The sequence below is a fragment of the Monodon monoceros genome, unplaced genomic scaffold, assembly GCF_005190385.1.
Source record: "Monodon monoceros isolate NGI ecotype Baffin Bay Population unplaced genomic scaffold, NGI_Narwhal_1 Super_Scaffold_3, whole genome shotgun sequence".
Taxonomy (NCBI): domain Eukaryota; kingdom Metazoa; phylum Chordata; class Mammalia; order Artiodactyla; family Monodontidae; genus Monodon; species Monodon monoceros.
The window spans coordinates 42,740,313-42,761,986 of record NW_021703780.1 but is presented as its reverse complement, the minus strand read 5'-3'; the positions used below and the strand labels follow the sequence as shown (position 1 = coordinate 42,761,986).

General features: G+C 34.8%; 1 protein-coding gene across 4 annotated transcripts in view; it reads left to right on the top strand.

Annotated features, from left to right (window-relative positions):
- BMP5 (bone morphogenetic protein 5) overlaps positions 1–21,674 on the top strand; it is a 119,555-nt gene that overhangs the window by 83,632 nt on the left and 14,249 nt on the right. For 3 of the 4 annotated variants that reach the window (XM_029243058.1, XM_029243057.1, XM_029243055.1), the window contains exon 4: positions 16,800–16,994. In XM_029243058.1, the coding sequence (XP_029098891.1) occupies positions 16,800–16,994 (195 nt within the window). Of the gene's footprint in view, positions 1–16,799; positions 16,995–19,044; positions 19,048–21,674 lie in introns of all 4 variants that reach the window. The other variant, XM_029243056.1, reaches the window with a different exon arrangement.

Here is a 21,674-nt window from a genome sequence, read left to right as displayed (position 1 = left end):
GTGATTATTAACCAAACCAATTTGGTGTAACACTGAATTTTACACCACAAACCACGGTACAGATTAAAATCGTTTCAATCATAAGGTGAGGAGAGAGTCAGTGATATAAGTTATTAAATTTTGTTTATCTTACTTCCACAAAGAAAAAATAGCTAAGAGATCTAAATATATTTTGGAAATCAAAAGACTGTTGAAATCAAAAGTAGCATCATGATTCCTCAGAGGACCTGTGGAAAGTACGTCAGTTTGTAAAATATTCTCTTTAGAAATTTGATAAGTGAACTGCCATGGATTTGGCAGGAGAGTTTAAGGATAGTCTATTGATTTTTTTTCATGCAGAATAGATAATTTTCTGGGTTCCAAATGTCTGTTTCAGCTAAATAAAGCAAACATATGAGCAAGCAAATGGAAAGGAAACATTGCTGTTTCTTAATGGCAAAATCTAGAAATTCCATACAAGTGGTTGTATCCAATTGTGCTAAATCAGTTTCAGAATTTTCTAACACTCCCTCATGGTGGTTAATAACCCTCTATGATAAAGTAGGTACTCTTTTTTTAGCAGCAAATGAGTAGATTTAGTCTGTCTTATAATTTAAGATGTTCAGTTCCCTAAATTATAAACATATATTAATTACCTGGCTTGTTAGATCCTTATTAAAATTGTTAATAAAACTACAGTAATTAGTATAATATCTATATATATATTTATATCCTGTATATATATCTCCTATATATATGTCCTATATATATATATATATATATATATATATACATACACAGAGTTTATTACCCAGATAGCAATTTAATCTAGCTTTTAAGACTTGGGTTTTCTCCCCAAACAGTGTAATTTTCCATTGTTTGATGCTTTATATAGTTTAAACCTTCCAAGTAAATTAATTCATTTTTTTCAAATTTGGGTTTTTAGAATAATTTAGAGATGGAAAAACAAAGATAGTATTTTTGGGATCATTAGAATGTCTTTTTAAAAACCCTATGTTTTCAGACATTTTAGGTTTGGCAATACTCAGAGTAAATTTTGCCAATGACTTTTTCCTTTCTATTCAAACCCACTTATATGTCAAGGAAAATTCAATCCGTATGTTTCTGATTCATTTGTATTCAAGTCATCAAAATGTTGTTTTGTCAGAGTATTGTTCAATGTCCAAGAAACAGTATAAAGTTCTTTTTTAATAAGACTCTAAAATCCATTTTTCTTTGGACAAAGTTGTGGCGTAATTTCCAAGCGTATCAAGGTAAAAATTCAGATTTAAAGTCAGAGATTTCAAAGTTTCACTAAATTTTGTAGCCAAATCAAGGAAGAAAAAAAGATTTCAGAGGTATGAAACTATCAAATTAAATTCATTATCATTAATGCTTAAATATAATATAAAGAAATTTATAGTTATTGTTATAACTTAGAGTTTAAGGTTTTGATACTTAATTTAAATAAAGAGAATAAAGAAATAGAATTGATCCCTCCATTCTGGAAATATAAATTCTAAGAAGAAATCGTTAGGAAAACTAGATTCAAATCTTGGCTCTGACAAAATACTTTACATTTTAGCCATAGCCTTAATTAAATGAGTGTAATGGTAATTACCTTCCAAGGACAGTGTGAGACTATATTAAGCAATAGTACCCGGAACATGGTGAGACAGGAATAAAGGTGTTTGAGTTGAACTGAAAAAGAAAATGCATAGAGACTTAACTCTACATGGTACTCCTTAAATTAGGATCAATTCTTTCATTGTGGAGATTTTACAGATGATTTAATAAGACTTTAGATAAATTCACAAATGATAGTCCACTGGAGAGAGGTAAGATTGTTGATATATGTTCTTAAATCTTGAGTTGGAAGCATAGTGTATAGTTACGTTATTAAGCGCAAGTCTAATAATTTTGGTTGATGAAATGATTATTGGTAGGAAGCTTTTAAATACCTCTGATCTAGGGTATGAAGCCAACAGAAATGAACATTCAGAGATATGTGTCATGATCAATTGATTGCTTATATTGGCTAGGTCTTCATAGGCACTGGAGAATATCAAATTATTAGTACTTAATATGGTAGTTTTCTTGAGGCCCAACAATTTTATTCTTATAAAAAAGTGACATGATTATTTTTGAGATAACTAACTGCATCAATGAATATAAGGGTAACGACCCTTGTTTTAAGGTAATATATGAGGATAATTGATTAAAGGCTGGTGTACATAACTATCAGAAAAAATTTTCAGCCCAGAGATGCCTCAGTGTAAATTACTATCATTTGGCTTCATAAACCTATTAGCAAACATTACACATCAACATGGCTTCTTACAAGCAGTAGTTTAATGCTCATAGGAAACATGGTTAAAAAACATTGATCGTCTTTTTTAAAGTGTGGGACCCAAGAACTCCTAATATATGTTGTGCTAACATTTTTAGCAAATTGCATAAAATCCCCACTACATAAGTGATATTTCCCATAAAAAAAATCAGAAAATGAAGATACTCTATGAATTGATTGGAAACACATCATAGAAGACCTCTTTGAAAGTCAAGGAAACAAACCATTGTAATTATTGCCTCCTCAGGATATAGCCCATGTTGGTTAGCAGCTATATTTCCCAGACATTGTAAAGGGGTAAAGTTATAGCTTTTAATTTTTTTTTGCTTGTTAGTACACAAAAGTTTTCTCTCTTCCATTTTTAGAAATTATATATGTACATAAATATATTGATATTTCAGAGCTTTTCTAAAAGCACCAACAATTTCATCCTCTTTTATTTCCACCAACATTATTATTCAAATTATAAAAAGGGTCTTAACTTCAGTTATCAGTACAATTAAACTGAAAGTGAGTATTTTAAAACTTTTATTACCCAGGATTTTGCCATGTTCTCTACCCTTCCACTTGGAATTTTGGGGCTCCTTCTTGCAAATTGACAACTGCCACACCTACATTAATAAGAAATGGGATTAGGTTTTCTTTTTCTACAACCTTGAACTGTTGCTTATTTCTATTGTTCCTTACTATGTGAAGAGTAGTTTAAAGCACTGATAAAATTTTTCTCCAAAATTGCAATATGCTGTGGTATCTTCTAAATATGCTGTCTTAACTCAGATTTTTCAAAAATTCCATGACATCTTTCGAATTACAGAATATATACTCCCAATTAGAAAAATCTAGTTTATAATCTAAAGTCCTCATGTCATTATATGTTAAATTAATATGTGAGTTACTAACTTGATATTCTTTTACTTTTATTAAATGTGAGCATCTGTCTGAGAGAGATGAGGAGTTCTTAATGTGATATCTACTTAAATTTAGTAAGTCCTGGAATCTGCTGCTTTTCAATGCAAGTATCTGATTAAATAAGTTTGCTGTGTTATCCTCAGATTCCCAAACACAGTCTTTTTTAACTCAGGGGAAAATTTTCCAAATTAAGCCCTTGTGTTGTCAGATGACTATTTATCTGTCTCAAGGGTCAAATGATCTATGTGGCTGGTTAATCTGAATATCAGCTGACATAGTGCTAATAAGTAGCAGAAGAAATTCAGAGATCAAGGGTGATATTTTTCTTTTTGTCCTGCTGTTTTGACTACAGTTTCTCATTATTATGTATCTCAGTTCAAAAAGTTGAATTATGTCCACTTATCGGAGGATCTCTTAAATATTTTGAGATTTGATAATATTCTCTTCCCTTATCTGAACTATATCTTTTAAAGCAATTAAGTCTTTTTTGTTCATAAAACCATATGGCTCCCTGTTGCTGAATTTATGGTGCTGACAATTGGTTTCAAACAAATAAACGAGAGCCTCTACTTCCAAGAAACTGCAAAAATCACATATCTTGCTAAATGTTCTGATAGGAAAAAGGAACATATACTCCTATGTTTGTTTTACGTAAATATTAGTATAAATGAAGTACTTCTTTATGTTTAATGCTGAGGATAATTAGAGCATACCTGTTTGACTTTTGGATGAATATTTAAGAATAAATTAGGAGGACAGTTGAAGAATAGTTATCTTCAAATACTTATATAAATACAGTGAATAAGTAAAATTAAATTTTCCCTGTAGTCCAGAAATTAAATCAATGTGTAAAAAGTGCAGATTGAAGGCATAAGAATAAAGTGCCTAAGACCTGGGAGTTAATGGCTATGTAATTATTTGTATTGTGAGGGAATGAGCTCGTGTGACTAGAAGAATTCACTATTTATTTGACCTTTTGTCTGGGGATTATTATATTGCCTGTGATAATTTCTCAGGTAATTTTAATTTATATATTTACACTTTAAGCATTATACACATATAAATATTATATTCAGAGTGGGTACCGTGAATAGATATGTACCATCTTAAGGAGCATGGTATTAAATAGTTTCATTCAAACCAAAACTTAAGATATTATATAAAATCAGAGATGGAGAAATGGATAAAGGCAAGTAAGAAATATTAGACATCTTTTGGGGTAAATTTGTGTGTGTGTTTGTGTGCGTGTGTGTATACAAAGTGGGGTAATACCCAGGCATAAACAAATTCCCAACTGATCACGTGAAGGATCAGATAAGTTCATAGCTGAACATCTATAATTATTAAGGTGTCTAGAGAGCTCTTATTACAACATTTAAGTAGGATTATATTTTCTTTTTCTTTAAGTGCCACAATATATTTTTCAGTATCATAACGAAACGTAATCTAAATTTCTCCAGAACGTTTTAAAATGGCTTCTGTTTCTATCATATTTCTATAGAATTTTAAAAACACTAAAACATAAATAAATCTATGGCAATATGTCAGTTTCTAAGAAAATCTTTCTTTTTTTTTTTTTTTTTGGTATGAATCAAGCCATAAGAGAGATTTAAAAAGATACCTAAGCAAAACAACCGCCTTGGTCATTTTATGTGAATGATTCAGAAGAGTTTCCACTGAGAAGAATTCCTCTATCTTTATGGTAAAAATGACTAGATTTCTACTGAAAATAAATATGACATAGATTTCCTCTGGGGTTTAAGATTAGTATTTGTTAATTTTCCAAACCCACGTAAGCTGTGACTTATGGGTTTTCTAACTTGTGTAATATCTTAAAGCACATCAGAGAACATAGATCCTTCCAGTGTGCTCAGATTTTTGCTCCTTTCCCACTGCATAAAAATGAGCAAAATCATCAATATGCCTTTCATGGCTAGAGAACTAAACATAAATATAGGAGCACTGTTAAATTTCTACTTCGTTCAACCTAAGTTCTTATTAATTCTCTTAGTCATATACGATTTTTATAAACTATACTTTATGTATTTCAAACTCACTCAACTTAGCAAAAATTATTTTCTGTCTATACAAATAGCTGCTTTTTTTAAACCCTGATTTTGGCAGTACTTTTTTTTTCTTCCATGCTAATATTTCGTATTTTTTAGTTTTCATGATTAATTCAGGTTTTATTTGCTAGGTTCATCTGTAGTTCATATAAAATAAGTATTCAAACCATGTATTTGCTGTGGTGGTCAATCAAAATAATATTAATAACTAACAGAAACTAATATTTCCTGAGCATATTAGATGCCAGCCATTTGGTGAGCTTTTTAAGTGGAATGTCTACTTTATCTTTACTATTTTCCCATTTTGTACACAAGGAAACTTAGCCTTAGAAAGCTCAAGAATCTTACCCTTGAACCTAAAAATGATGTGTTTTCCTATCCAGATCTTATACACTATGACTCTCACAAATGATATGAATTTTATATAAATTCCAAACTGAAAAAAATTAATGCATTTTTATAATTTCCAAACAGGACAGTGCTATTAATAATGATTGTTATAGAACAAAATTGAACTTTATGTTGGATCTGTTGGTAATTACCTTTGGGTTTTTATATTTTCTGTCTGGAATTTAACTGTGATCTGACCCACAATAGGTAACAGCATTTTTACCATATTTTTTTGTTTTTTTAAAATCTAACTACTTCAGTATTTCTTTTAGCTCCTTACACAATTATCATTAATTTGATAAATTTATAGACTGAAAAGAAGAAAGAAAGTAACTATTTTCCTTCCAGTGATCAGCTTCAACATGTAATTAAATTTAGCCAAATTTAATTTATTTTGAATTCTGTAACGAATGTCCCCCTCCTTTTGTGCCCTGTGTCGCTCACTAATGTATTTTGCTAGGTTCTCCTTCCCTGTTTTCTCTCCTATGTTTTACTGTCCTTAATCCACACTCCCCATCATAGAATCCTCATGTCTACCACCCCCACCATCCTTTTTAAGTGTCAACCGGTACTCAAGTTTGTAGTTTCAATCACGGTGCAGCAAACTGCATGCTAGTCAAGCATGCAGTTTCCAAAACATATTAATTGATTATTTTGCAAAAAGTCTGGATGAAATTCATCCTTTCTCTCATCTCGCCATTCCCCTTTCCCAGCATCAAGGCTGAAGGTGACCTGGTATTCTTTCAGCCCTAAAGAGGACTCCCTGAATTGTATTTTGGGGAACACATATTGAGGTAATGTTTTCCTCAAAAAATTGAAAAGAAAAATCTCTGGCAAATAAAACACGTTTTTAATTTTTCACTGTGTTTAGCTTTGCTTTTTAACTTTGTTTCCCTATGAGCAGAGGGTGAGCCATAACTGCTTTGCTAAAACTTCATATTTTGAACAAAATGGTTTGAATGTAATTTACAGATGCCTTAGTTCTTTAGAAAATGAAGAATCATGATGCAGGTTTTTTTTTAAATATCTATATCCATTTTGTTATCTCTATTATATTTTTCTCTGGTTGGTACTCTGAAATGGGCCTCTAGAGCCTAGTTTAACTTTGTATAATGATTGGTAGAGAGAAAATGGTTTTTCTTTAAAAATAGATTTGACTATAGAATATAATCAGTAATAAATTGGAAAACTTGGATTTGCTGTTTTACTGTGTTTATTATATATACAATGTTTTAAAACCAGGTTTTAAAGGCAACTTCCTTGTTTTAAGTTATAGTATGTTTATATGTGAATGAGAGCCACTTGGTAAACATCATTTGCTTATCCAAATTTTAGCATCACAACCTAAAAACATACATGAAAAAGAATTTTGAAATCAATGATTTAAAGTAAGTGGATAAAACAGGAGTTAGTCCTCCTTCATTATCCGGTGAAAGAGGTATTTTACCATTTTTTAGATTTCCCTTAATGAAAAGGGATATGGAAGTGTTTGGCGACATCTGTATTTCTGTTTTGGATTTTCCCTAATTCAAAACAGTAACTGTGGAGCACCCATCTTGCCAAACAAATCCCAAGGTCAGAAACATATTCCAGTTTTTGTTGTTTGTTATATTCTCTATTCTAGGCTCTAACTCTGCTTTGACTAATGATCTGAGGGGTAAATATGTTCATGGTAGTATTGATTTGGGGCCATGCAGAATATGAGATTCTCCGTATTCTCATCGTTCGGAGTTAACTCCGTCTCTTCCATTGTTCTTTCCCCTATAAGTTTAACATCGCTGAACATATTTCTTAAAGACATATTGCAGAACAAGGGCAGTGCTGGTTTTGCTTCACGAGTACAGAGCACAATGGGAAGAAGAGAGAGCCTTTAGTCGTTTAAGGCATCAGCAGTCACTGGTGCTGAGGCTAAACTTTGACTCAACTGGTGTAGACTCACAGGGACAAAGGAAAGCCAAAACAAACCAAAGCATCTACCCGCCAAAGCCAACAGTATATATTATAAGTGGGGATCAAAACTTGAAATTAGACGGAAAATACCTTGATAGGGAAATTACATGTCTCAGCTCCTTGAACATGGATTCCAACTTCTCTGTAGTTGAAGTTGTCAAGTTTCAATTTGAGGGAAGTGGAAAGTAGGGGGGGACCACCTGTGTTGTCATGGTTGGAAGGAGTGTTGAATGGTCTTCCCAGTTATGAAGGAAAGTCTGACCTTAAACATCACAAAACCAGCAGCTACCACAGTGTCCTTGACAAACACAATGTGTGTATCACAGCCAGAGCCAGGAGATGGATGGATTCCTCCAATCTTTTCAAGGTGGGGAGCAGAGACCCAACAGGAAAGCATCAGCCCTAAACAATCTCTAACAAAGGGGAACTCTGTGTACTTAAAGGAATAGGGTAGTACTTAGGGTCGACAGGGCTGAGTTAAAAACATGACCCTTCTCTGAGCCTTATTTTATTCATTTTAAAAATGTAACCATTGTTTTTTGGGGAGGAGTACATAAGATGATGTACGTAAAACAACTGATAAATTACCAAGCTTCAAAATGGCAGCTGTTGCTTCTTTCTTAACTTCAGAAGGACTGAACTGGCTCATCTTCTCAAATCCCAATTTCCCTGATCCTTTTGAAAGGCTTGCTTGTTATGACTTTTGGGTACCAGCTCTATTTATGAGTGGAGGTATTCAGATGATTTCTCTGTGAGGTGATAAACTGATAGAAACATGATAGTTCTATTTAGGCTGTGAGATCAGATTTGCTTCTGACCCATGATGACCAAAAGGTAAACACCCTGGGAACCCAACAGTTATTTTGCATGTGGACAGGTCAGAAGGATGCTTTTGCTCTGGGGTCCACCATGAAATCATAGTGGCGTGAGGTCTCACTTGGTCCCTTATGTGGGGCAGGCCAGCTCACATTCTGCTGTTGCCAGAGACATGAGAAAAAGTGAAGAAAGATTCTGCTTCTCTTTGCTCAGAAGAATGTTTTGTGATCCAATCTTCATATGTGAAGGAAAGAACTAAGTCCCAAATGTCTTAATTCCACTTTTTTTTCTTTTTTTGGCAAAAAGTAGACACTTATCATGGTATATACATTACGTGTTCAGTATCAGGCCTTCACTATGTATTTTGGAAAACACCTTTTAATTCCTTTCACTCTTTCTCTTTATTAAGTGTCAAAATGATTTATTTCTCCTCCATTTTGGTAGTCCTTGACTATTCTAAAGATTCTAGACATAGCTTATGATCATTTCACAGGTTCATGTATCAAATTGAAAGGGAAGGTCAAACATTTAATGAACTATGTTTTTCTGTATGATAAAAGTTCTTTTTGAATAATATATCATATAAGCTGATAAAAAAGAATGTATCCTTTAGACACTCATAAATTTCCCAAGTAACTGCATTACGTTCGTTGCAAAGTCTACTTTAATCCACTAGAGATAAAATGCAGAGTCTGAAATCAGTTTCACTGCTATGAAACAAACTCAAATGAGTTTGACGTCTAAAAGCTTTTCTTCATTGATATCTTAACACGTAAAAATAGTTTTTGAAGACGTTTTGCTTGATTTCTGCTGAAACCCTGCTTTCATTATAGTTTTATTTAACTCCCCTGTGATTTTAAAGGAAAGAAGTATATGTGTGTGTGTACACATTTTTTTATTTTAAGAAGTCACATAATAACTGGAAAAGAGACTAAAAATAATTCACTCTTCCCATGGTTTTGTGAAAAGAATGTTTCTGCTTTCTTAAAATAAATGAGATCTGTAAGATCAACAGCTAACCAATCTTTTGGGGGCATGTGACAGATGATGTCTGTAAAACTCATAGGGCCTCAGGGGAAAGGCTCTCTATATAAAGAGAGGCGCTATTAAAAAGTAAGTAAGTGCTTATGTGAAGGTGAACTACAATTCCTAGTTTGAGATTCATATTTCCACTAGCTGAAAATGGGGCCCCGGTAAAAAGCATTTGTGGGACTTGTCACGCCTGAGACAGTAAGCCTCCACATTTCAGACCACATCCCATGGAAGGAGACTAATCCTTTTCCATCATCTCAGCCCCACCCTCAGTTCAATAAAAAATTTGAATATTCTGGAAAGCTTCCCCAACAAGGCCTAAACCTCTGGCCCTGCTCCTTTATGTTTCTTGGCCTTTCTTCCTCCAGGCAACCCCCCACCCCACCTTTCAGAAATTTCTTGAGCTACAGTTCTCAACTATTTGCATTTTCCCCCCATCACGCTTTGAGCCATCATACCCGTGTTTCTGACCAAATATCCCAATTTCTTTACTAATCCCCATGACTTTCTCAGATGGCAGGGAATGAGAATCCCTTCTATAAACAATTTAGAAAGAATGGAAACTCTTTAAAAAATCTCTTCCTCCTTTAAACTTTATCCTTCCCATACCCCAATCCTAGAGAAAAACGAATTTCTTCTATTGCAGTGTTACCAGGAAGTTACCAGGAATTGTAACTACATTTCTTGTCTGCAGATAATACTCAAACCCCCATTCATGTTAGCACGTCAGGACATGGTCCCCTGTTGCCCTCTGTGGATGTCATACCCCCAATGTTTCTTCTCTATCATCAGCTACAGAATCTTATCCTTATTCACACATGTTATTACACTTGACCCTTCTTTTGTTTTTGATACTTTTTATTTTTGTATTTATTTATTTATTATTTATTTTATTTTATTTTTGGCCATGTCGGGTCTTAGTTGCGGCACACGGGATCTTCATTGAGGCACGCGGGATCTTTTGTTGTGGCAATGGGCTTCTCTCCAGTTGTGGAGTGCAAGTTTTTCTCTCTCTAGTTGTGGAGTGCAGGTTCCACAGTGTGTGGGCTCTGTAGTTCGTGGCATGCAGGCTCTCTAGTTGAGGTGCATGAGCTCAGTAGTTGTGGTGTGTGGACATAGTTGTCCCTCAGTTGTCCCTCGGCATGTGGGATCTTAGTTCCCTGACCAGGGATTGAACCTGCATCCCCTGCACTGTAAAGCAGATTCTTTACCACTGGACCACCAGGGAAGTCCTGTTACTTTTTAATAATGACTGTATAATTGTCAACATATAATTATATAGAACAAAGTGGTTATTTTTTAATTTACTCTTTTAAATTTTGGGATAAAGAAGAAAATGAAAAGATCTAGCAAAGAAATTGCATGATGAGTCTGGCTTGTTAAACAGAAGCCCAGAATCACCATGAAGAATCACTAAAAAAAAATCTAACTACCTTGTACTCTGAAGTTCAATACCAATATATTTTTTAACCAGTACCACATTACTGGGAGTTTTCAGTATCACTGAAATAGTTTAAAATCCCAGCTTTTCATTGTTTTCGTTTGAGATTGTAAGGCAATGTAAACCATCTTAAAATTAGGAAAATTCTGAGCAGGAATGTAAAATTTTATTTATGATACTTCAAATATCTGGCAGTAGGTCTGTGCTTTTACTATAAAACTAGAAACTATGCAAATTTTTCATCAAAGTTTGACATAGTTGAAATTCATAGAAAGATTACAATTTGCTTAATTTAAGATTTCACTGAGTTAAAACATATATGGAATTTAAGTAGACAAAATTCTATCTCCCCCACATTCCTTAAAATCTGATATAAAAATGATTTAGTCTATATGCCGGATAGAGAATTCTGCACATTTTAAATCATCTGTTTCTAAAAAGGGTACGATTCCAGTATAATTTAGAGCCACGGAAACTATAATTTAAGAGTACCAGAATCAGATTTAATCACAGATTGAAACTAAGCAAAGAGCAAGAGAATATGTGAATGAGAAACAGCGCAGTGACTTGTTTTCTGTGAACTAGTCCACAAAGGATGCTGTAAGCGTCTTTCGAAATGAAGAATAGGTAATTTGTGCACAAGTTTCATCACAGGTGTTTTGGGTTAAGTGTTCAATACTGTGGGTTTATAGGAAAGAAAACAGTGGATTTTATGCTAACATCTTATAGTGATATCAACGTTTAGACTCTGATAAATCCTCAAGTGAATGTTTTTCAAATTGTGTATTCTGGAAGGAAACTAAATGCTCATATTTGGAACCACTTGTCCTTATAACATCAACATGTCTCTAAAGAGTTGTTTTGTCAGAGGCTCCTTTAATAACCCTGTTTTTAAAAAAATAAACATTTTGAAAGTCACATTTTCTGAAAAGAATGGTCTGAAATACAAAACTAATGAGTTGGGGATGGCTCTTTGGCTTGCCAGCCTACTGTCTCGATGATTCTAAATTTGAAAACACTTAGTTATGTCCTTAGGCAGATGTGAATATAATACCCTGACCCCCCAGGCTTATATAAAGTCATAAGGATCAGAGGAGAAGATCTGGATGTCTTGAATCCATCTTCAGTTATGGCAAAATGTGTAAGTCAAAGCGCCAGCCTCACATACTATCTTCTTGATACCTGTGTGAAAAGAATAATTATCTCTTTAGATGATACCATCCTAACCCCACCTTTATTCATTCTGTCGTTAATAAAACTGAGAAATGCCCATATATTTGCTTCTCACATTGCTTCTCTTCCCTCAGTACCTGTTGAGTAATTTCGAGATGAAAACAAGATGGCCAGGATAGGAATAGTTCTAACAACATTCACATGGAAAGATTTAATAGGCATTCTTTTCATAAATGCAAGAGATGATACCTCTGCCCGTATCAGACTCTGGACCCCCATATTTTTTCTCATCACCCTTTTATTTTATGATTCAAGAATTCTGTGATACAGAAACCTGGGATAATTGGGCACCATGTTTCTTTGGGTCCAGCTGTCATCAGTGAAATCACTGGAATGCTGGTATATCCTTCAAAGAACCTTTTCTATCTCCTCTCCCATTTGTGTGGGAGATCCCATGTGTATTTAAACTTGAATTGACTCCCAGCAATCAAGTTCTTCTCCCTCTCTTGCTCTCACCCCACCCATTTAGCAGATCACTACCCTTCCGTCTTCCTAGTGTACAATGTCAGATGTGACACAAGGGAAGTGTCCTCTTGTTCTAGGACCATTTCGTCCCATCACTTGCCCTGCCTCTCACTTTGGGACAGTTTTTTATCCACCTTAAAACTCCCAATGCCATGAAATTGCTGCTTTGCTTGCCTTTGAACTGCTACCACTCTCTGAAGCTGATGCTGGTACAAGAGCTCATCTTGGACCTACCTACATTCTGGTGCTGCCATCTTGTACCATTGTGGAGCTACTTGGAAGCCACTCTTCTGAAGTAGGAAGAATATTTGGCTACCACTTGTATCACACCATTAACCAAACTCCAAAGTAGGGCTCCCTTGCCCTCCCAGGATTTTACAAAGACTTTGGGTAAAAATAGGTCTGTTAGATTTTCTTGAATCCCCTGGTTCTTAAGAAGTTAATCATGCAAACATTGAGAAAGGCCAGAAGGAACACTGAGTTACAGACTCAAAATCCCTCTTCCTTATACTCACTGGGACATTGTTCTGAATCTGTACTCTAGGGGTTCACCTGTTCCTTCCGATGAGTTCTCTGCCTTCAGGTTTTTCTATTCTCTTCCTAATATATGCCTGGTGAATTTAGCTTACCCATGTTCTACCTATGCCTAAACTTGTCTGAATCTTAAAATGATTAAGCTTGGATTCAAGCTGGTGTCCCTTATCACCCTTTTATTTTAATGCTCTTTTTATTACTCCAGGTTATGTTTATTTCCACTGTATATTCTTTTTTATTTTTTCAGTTATACATATGTATATTTATTCTTTTTCATCCTTTTCCATTATGGTTTATCACAGGATACAGAATATAGTTCCCTGTGCTATGCAGTAAGACCTTGTTTATCCATCCTATATATAATAGTTTGTATCTGCTATCCACTGTATTTTCAATCCTTAATGTATATATGTTTCCTACCTACTTTTTTTAATAAGTCAAAAATGAAGATTAGCTTTGAAAAATAAAACCACAGTAATACACACCTACATAGAGTTTTCCTAAATCAAAATGTTTTAGGTAGGTTTCTTTACTGATATATTTGCAGTATCTAAAACATCCTGTACCTTTAATAATAAAATTCAACACTGTTAAATAGATTTTACAAAATAGTCACTATTTTTAATACCTGCAATATAGTCTGGGTTTCTATTAGTACTTCTAAGAAAAATAACTGTTCAGCCCTATTCAAAAGGTTCAGTCAACATAATCAAGGGAGGTATAATGTGTCTGAAGGACAAGGTCATATAGTTAATGCTTCCACAGTGTAGCTCAAGATCAAGAGCCACTGAGTAAGTATGAACTTATGGAACCTTAATAGTCACATCATTGCTGAAGTGGAAAGGAAACCAAGAGGAAACTTAATAATATCAAAAGTTATTTTAAAGGGAGTTCACGTTGCTTTGAAGGGGACTTTGCTTCACACACAATATCTACCTTTGTAAAGCCCAAGAAACCCATATTTGTCACACACACACATCTTTACAGTTTTTAAAATATAAATCTTGAGAGCAGCCTTCTTTCTCCACAGATAAAAATGAAAATATTGAAAGTCTTTCGAATAATAACAAAAGGAATCCTCTTGCAAACCCAAGGAAACTTGGAACTCTGGGTTCAATGCTTATTTAACTGGAAAAGGGTCAGTGTGTATTGTAATGAACGGAAAACTGATTTTACTGCATTCCATTCATGGCCATCGTGTGGCAACCTATTTCAGTATTAGAAAGATCATATATTAAAAATTATTTCTGCAGTCATCCATGTATACAAGTAAAAATTTTGTTCCTGTTAAATTATCACTTCATTAAAACATCAAACTTAGAGCTCAACAAATACTTTTTATGTTGTGCTCCAAGACTGAAAAAAAAATCCAAAATTTAAAGAACAGATCACCAGTTATTCTCTTCCATCACAGTCAAGTTTCTCAGTTCTGTTTTTTTTTTTTCTTTTGCTGCACTCTCTGTCACTGGAAACATCTTAAACCAATTTCAAGTGCTACACCTGAATAAACATGTTGTAAAAGTGTTTATGTATTGAGGTGGGTCAGTTCAAGGTATGGTATTTGGCTGGAACTTCTAATTTCTCTTTTTACAGCAAAAGGGCTGCCAGAAGGAGGAAGTCTGAGCTGAATTAATACATTTGTTACAGTGGAAGTAGAATGGAAACTACTCCAACCACAAATCAAACTGCCTCTTTCATTTATGCCAGTGATATAGTTTTTCTAAGAAATATAGACTCTGGCATGGAGCCACTGTAAGTTTGCATTTAAAAGAGAAACCCATACGCTTATTTGTTTAAGGTTTACTGCTCTGATTATTTGAAAGTTCTTTCTCTGCTAGGACAGAGTGAAGTGGCATTTGGGAAGCCGGTGGCCATTTTCATATTTGTAAGAAAGCAACAAGTTTTCCCAATGAGCAATTGTTGGGGACGTTGATGGATGCTGCCTGCATTGACACACATGCATTTTTTTAACCAATATCTCCACATTTAAAGGACCTCTGTGTTCCTCCCAACAGCTGCACAGACTCACATAACACGGTCTCCTTTTCTGATGGTAGAGGGTCCCTGTACAATACGAGTATACACAAAAGTGTTTATGCTGCCAAAATAAACTGTGTTAAGAGCAAGAGTTTATTTGCTAAAATGCCATTGATTTTAGGGACCTGTTCCCTTTTCTTCCAAGGTGGGAGAATGGACTGAGGCTACCCCACAGTCGTGACTGAATAAATATTTTAAGAAAACCGGCACATCTTTCTGGGTGCAAGGCAGGGCCAATCATGCACGTATTTGAAACCACATGATATATTACTCTGAAAAGATTGGTAACTTCTGTATCTGGAGTAGAATTTTTTTTTTTTTTGCATGACTTTTGAGTAATTCTCACCTAAAGGTACAACTTAAGGTTAAACAGTTTGTCCTCTCTGGGTGATTTTCATTGAATTCAATATCAACTAATGGTTTTCTTTATATATGCACACACATATATACATATATATATATAATTTTCTGTGGTAATTATTTTAAATGAGAAGATCATAGCAAGAGTGAATTGTAAAAAGGGGGAAACAATAATACCTAACTCCTAAGGTATTTGTGGAATCACATTAAATAATGCATGGAAAACACTTAGAAAAATGCCTAGAGTACACAGCATGTGCTCCAAACACGTTTTTTTATAATGATAATACTTATCATTTATAATGATAAGAATTACTGTTGCTATCCCAGAAGGAGAAATACTTTATCAACATCTACTCCTAGTCTCTAGGACACTTCTCACCCATTCCTGCCCAGGCCCTGGGTGCACTCCTTTTCTGATAAACAACCACTCCAAGGGCTCAAAAGGGTCTGGGACACAGGCTGGTTTAGAGACCAAGGTGAGTATCCAAGCTCACCTGGAATTTTTCACCTTTCCTGAGCATCTCCAGGCTTGGTTTGCACCTTCTGAAATCCTTTCAGTAAACATAATTCGGGCATGTCCAAGTTCAGAAGGGGAGGGATTCCGTAATTTTCATGTTTGCTTCAAAATCCTTTACATGGAGAAAGACCTGGAGCTTACAGCAAATCTCCATCCCAGCAGGGGTTCTGGAAGGATCTTTGAAGAGCTTTAAGTAGATCACAGCTTTGTAAAGATCGATGGGCACAGGCCAGAGGTGAGGGGGCGAGGCTATCAACACTAATTAACACTGGAAAGTCTCCAAAGAAGCTGGTGAAAATAGAAACACCCAGCCAGCCTTTCAGATTTTATCACATGGAGGAAAATTATAGGACACCTAATGCAGAAGCGCCTGTAGCTAATTTTTTGAAATTACTGTTTAACGTGGACATTTCCAGGCTAATGGGAATCAAGCCTTTCCATTTAGAACATTGCCAACTTCCAGGTCTGAGAAGGGACCATCAGTGAAGGCCTGACGGTATTCTGTGGCCAAAGAGGGATACAAAATGGAAAACCAAGCATGGATAATTGTCTGTAATAGTAAACTTTCCATGTTTATAAGAATCTTTGGCCTGCAAAGAAAACATTCTGATAGTGTTTTAAAAAGTCTCCCTTTTTGCAAGTACCCTCTGAGTTCATTCCCATCAGGTAAACTTCATCTCTTCTTCATAAACCCAGTGCTCCTTCGCTCTGTTCTAGGACACAGCATCAATGTAAAGTCGGCTGGTCTCGTGGGAAGACACGGGCCTCAGTCAAAACAACCATTCATGGTGGCCTTTTTCAAGGCTAGCGAGGTACTTCTCCGATCTGTGAGAGCAGCCAACAAACGGAAAAATCAAAACCGCAATAAATCCGGCTCTCATCAGGATTCCTCCAGAATGTCCAGTGTTGGAGGTAAGCAAAAACCAGAGCAGCAGTTCTGCACAGAAAGTGGTGGGGTCATGTGCTGCAAATCAAGTAGCCACAATAAATTTATCCTCTGGATATACCTTCATTTGGTCTATTAAATCATCCAACGGTATTTCTCGCATCCCCCAAATGTTTCATTAGCAAATCACTCAGTAATTCATTTTAAAATACTGTAAGTAGGACTTGCCTTCATACGTTGAAAGATGCAGTTCAAATTAAAATCAAGCTGGCAGTAATAAAATTATGGAATGCCTACAACGACAAAGGCTAACCAAAACTGAACTCCACAACTTGTGAGCTGACCTTTCCAGGGCCTCTCAAATATAGATGTGTAACCAGGTATACTCAAAATAAAAAGATTACTTGGGTACTTAAAACAGTACATGTGAATCATGAAGTTTAAATTTTTTATGACAAGAGAAGCAGGGAAGATTTTATGGTAACTGAAATAATATTTATATTTCCATTAATTATTTGGAGTGCTGTTATCTAGATAATTTGTTTTGAGTGTGTGTGTACACATACCTGCATATGTGAAATCGAACAAAATGTTACAAATGCACAATTGATCCCACTGTGCTTGCAATTTAATCTATTAATTGATAGAAAGGGAGATAAAAGTACAGTTGATCTGAACTCATCTGAGAAAATCTGAAGTAATTTAATAATATAATTTATACCATTAAGTACCTTGTTTAGTTCTGGTACAACAGATTTTCATAAGCTGTTCTTAGATGAAAACGATGGCTATTTTATTCCTAGGAATTGTCTTATCTATGAAAAATAAACCCATTTGAAGGGGAAACCTTGCCCTAGAACATTCCAACTTAGTATGGCATATTTGTTCATTTGTAAAATGTGTATTCTTCTATGTTGATGGCCACCATATGCAGTGTACTTGTGAGGCACAGTGAATGACCTGGTGAACAAAACAGATATGACCTCTGCATAGGGTATTTCAGAAAATTAGAATGTTTTGCTCCTCCAAAAAGACACATTTAGACAGTGTTTTCCATTATTCCTGAAAAAAATCTTTATTTTTTTCCCAATTGCTAGAAACTGACAAGTCATATTGTAATTTTTTATTACTCCAATATGCATGAGTGATAGATAAGATTATAAATGATTATAAATGAAACAAGAATATATAGAATTTTTTTTGAACCTGAGACACTCAACAAAAATACTAAGTGGAGCTCACTGGAACCCTCCTAGAGTGCGGGTACAGGAGAATCGTGTTAGAAAGAAGTCTGTTTTGTGCATCTAGCAACAGAAGCAGAGGGAAGAGTTCTATATGGAATTGCATTATACTGAATTACATGCTACACAGAAAGCCATGTTTTAAAATAATTTTCCATCAAGTAAGTTTAACTGTCTTTTTCACTTGAAAGTAAAACGTGATATTAGTGCCTTATTACAAGGCTATTTTATAAAAATCTTCACAAGATATTTAGTTTGGCAAACATTGTAATGGCTTAATATGAAAGATGGAGAAAAATAACTTTCTAAGACCTTTTCTTCCTTGTAAATACTAGCCTGTCAAAGTTGTATATTTTTCTTTCCATGTAGAATGGTTCTGAAATGGGTTGAAATGTTTTTAATTTAATGTAGCAGACTGCATTAAGAAAAAGATTTGTTAAATCTTGAATAGACTAGTAAATAATTTTTGAGGAAATTACAAAGGAAAAAGGATAAGTTGCCTACGTATTATTAGAGCTCATAATGACTCTGGCAGAGGTGTTCCAGCAACTGAAATCATCCGAATCCTTCTCCCTATTGGTGAACTCTATTTATCTTCCCTTCCTGACCACAAGTAACAAATGTGCTTCTATAACTAGAGATGAATAAAACACATGGCACAGAAATCACGTAACTTTTCATCAGTTTCCTAACACCATTTAGAGTACAAAATTATTCTAATATAGACCAATATTTTCTTTTTAAAAGGTGTGTCATTGGCACCCATTTCTGTGAAATATGCAGTAGATGGTTTTGGAACGTGTTCGTATTTTGATAATAAGAAGAAAGAAAGTAGCTGGTTTGTGTGTATGAGACTTAACCTTTCAATAGTTAGTAATCAAGCAGACGGGAAAAAGTCTCATAGGATTTGGCCCGAAAGACAGGGGGTTAATATAAACATAAAATTTGATACTTAGGAGACTTGAAATGCCAGTGAAATTTTAAAATTATCCAAATATAAATAGTAAATGCTGTAATACTACTAGGCTTTTACAATAAAATACTGTGTGAATACTCCATAACTAAGAACGGGGCCAAGAGGAAGAAGGGAGAGAGTCGTATTAGAAGTTTGCTTGGTTGCATTTTTTTTTTTTTTTGCAAAGCATATCCTAAAATGTTAAAAGTCTCCAACAGTGCAGGAGAACCCAGGTCATTCTTGCTGCCTTTACCTCATTTCTTTCTTCTTTCTTCTTTGTGGAGAGTCTAGAACAGGGTCTAACACAAAATAGCAACTTCACAAACACACGTTAAAGACCTTAACGTATTGCCTGTATGGGAAAAACTAAGTTCCTTTTTCAGGTGCCTATGCACAGAACCACTGCTCCCAGATTTTCTGCCAAAATCCTCCCTCTTTGGTCCTCTTCAGGTTTTTGGCAAGAAAGTTGAGCAGACACTTTGTGAAAGATGTTGCTTGTTTCACAATGAGCCAGCACAGTTGATTTTCATTTGAACTTGGATTTGGGGGTAAGAAAATGTAGGCAATAGCTAACTGTTAAGGGAACCACCCTTTAAGATGGAAAGGCACCAAGTTGATAAGATTTTAAAGAACCTACCAAAAGCAAGATGCTGTTTTGAGAACTATATCAGTGCCGAAAAAAATAGAACATTAAGAGTTTACAGGGCACATGGCAAGTCCTGGTTCACTGCAGAACTGCTTGAAAAGGTGCTTATTGCAAGCTTGGTACTAGAGATCTTTGAAGGTGAATCCAATCATTGGTGCCCTGCCTGGAACCATGGTGATTTCTTAAGAAGTCTTTCAAAGAGGCATTAAAATGGGGACACTCTGGGGCTTCGCTGGCGGTCCAGTGGTTAAGACTCCGCGCTTCCACTGCAGGGGCAAGGGTTCGATCCCTGGTTGGGGAAATAGGATCCCTCATGCTGCGTGCATGGTGCAGCCAATAAATACATAAATAAATAAATAAATAAATAAATAAATAAATAAATAAAATGGGGACACTCTGCAACTCCCAACTCTTTGACAGGCACTATCTCTTGCCTAATGGATACAGTGTAAAATCATGCCTCTTAGACAAAGATATTAAAACCAGAAGGAACAATTAATTGGGATTATTTGTTTAGACTGTTTTATATTATATAATTAATATACATTTTCATTATTTAAAAATAATCAAATCTTCAATAAAGCTGAAGTTCTTCTCTGATCACCTACATCTAATTCTTTTGAGATAGGTTATACTGATATACTGATATCAACATGATACATGTACTTCCAAATCTTTCCCTCCGTATATACATCCCTTTTGGAGAATATATTTTGTTATGTGTTATATGTGTGTGTGCATATATATATATATATATGCACACACACATATATATTCTTTTTCAGATTCTTTTCCACTGTAGGTTATTACAAGATATTGAATATAGTTCCCTGTGCTATACAGTACGTCCTTATTGCTTATCTATTTTATATATAGTAGTGTGTATATTTTAATATCAAACCCCTAATTTATCTCTCCTCCCCCCATCCTCTCTGGTAACCATAAGTTTGTTTTCTACGTCTGTGAGTCTATTTTTGTTTTGTACATAAGTTGTATCATTTTTATTAGATTCCACATATAAGTGATATCACATAATATTTATCTTTCTCTGTCTGACTTACTTCATTTAGTATCATAATCTGAAGGTCCATCCATATTGCTGCAAATGGAATTATTTCCTTTCTTATGGCTGAATAATATTCCATTGTATATATTTACCACATCTTTTTTATCCATTCATCCGATGATGGACACTTAGGTTGTTTCCATGTCCTGGCTATTGTAAATAGAGCTGCAATGAACATTTTGGTACATGACTCTTTTTGAATTATGGTTTTCTCAGGGTATATGCCCAGTAGTGGGATTGCTGGGTCATATGGTAGTTCTATTTTTAGATTTTTAAGGAATCTCCATACTGTTCTCCATAGTGGCTGCACCAATTTACATTCTCACTAACAGTACAGGAGGGTTCCTATTTTTACATACTTTTTAAGAGCAGTTTTAGGTTCACAAGAAGATTGAGAGGAAGGTACAGAGATTTCCCATGTACTCGCTGCCTCCACACATACATACCTCCCCCATTATCAACATCACTCACCAGGATGGTGCGTTTCTTTCCAAAGATGAACCTACACTGACACATCGCAATCACCCAACATCTATAGTTTACCTTAGGGTTCACTCTTGTCGTCATATAGTTGGTCTTATGTGTTTTTAAACAACATATTTCAGCCATCTTTCAAAATGGTGACTTCATTTTTTTTAAACTGCTACAATATATTCAGTAACACTTGTATCAGAGTTTATTTGATCACGTCACTCTTAAAAAGAAATTTTGGTTGTTTTTAAATTGGAGCTTTCACAGTCAATGCTGCAGTGAAAATCCTGCAAAGCTGCATGTGTGAGAATGGTTTTAATCTACATG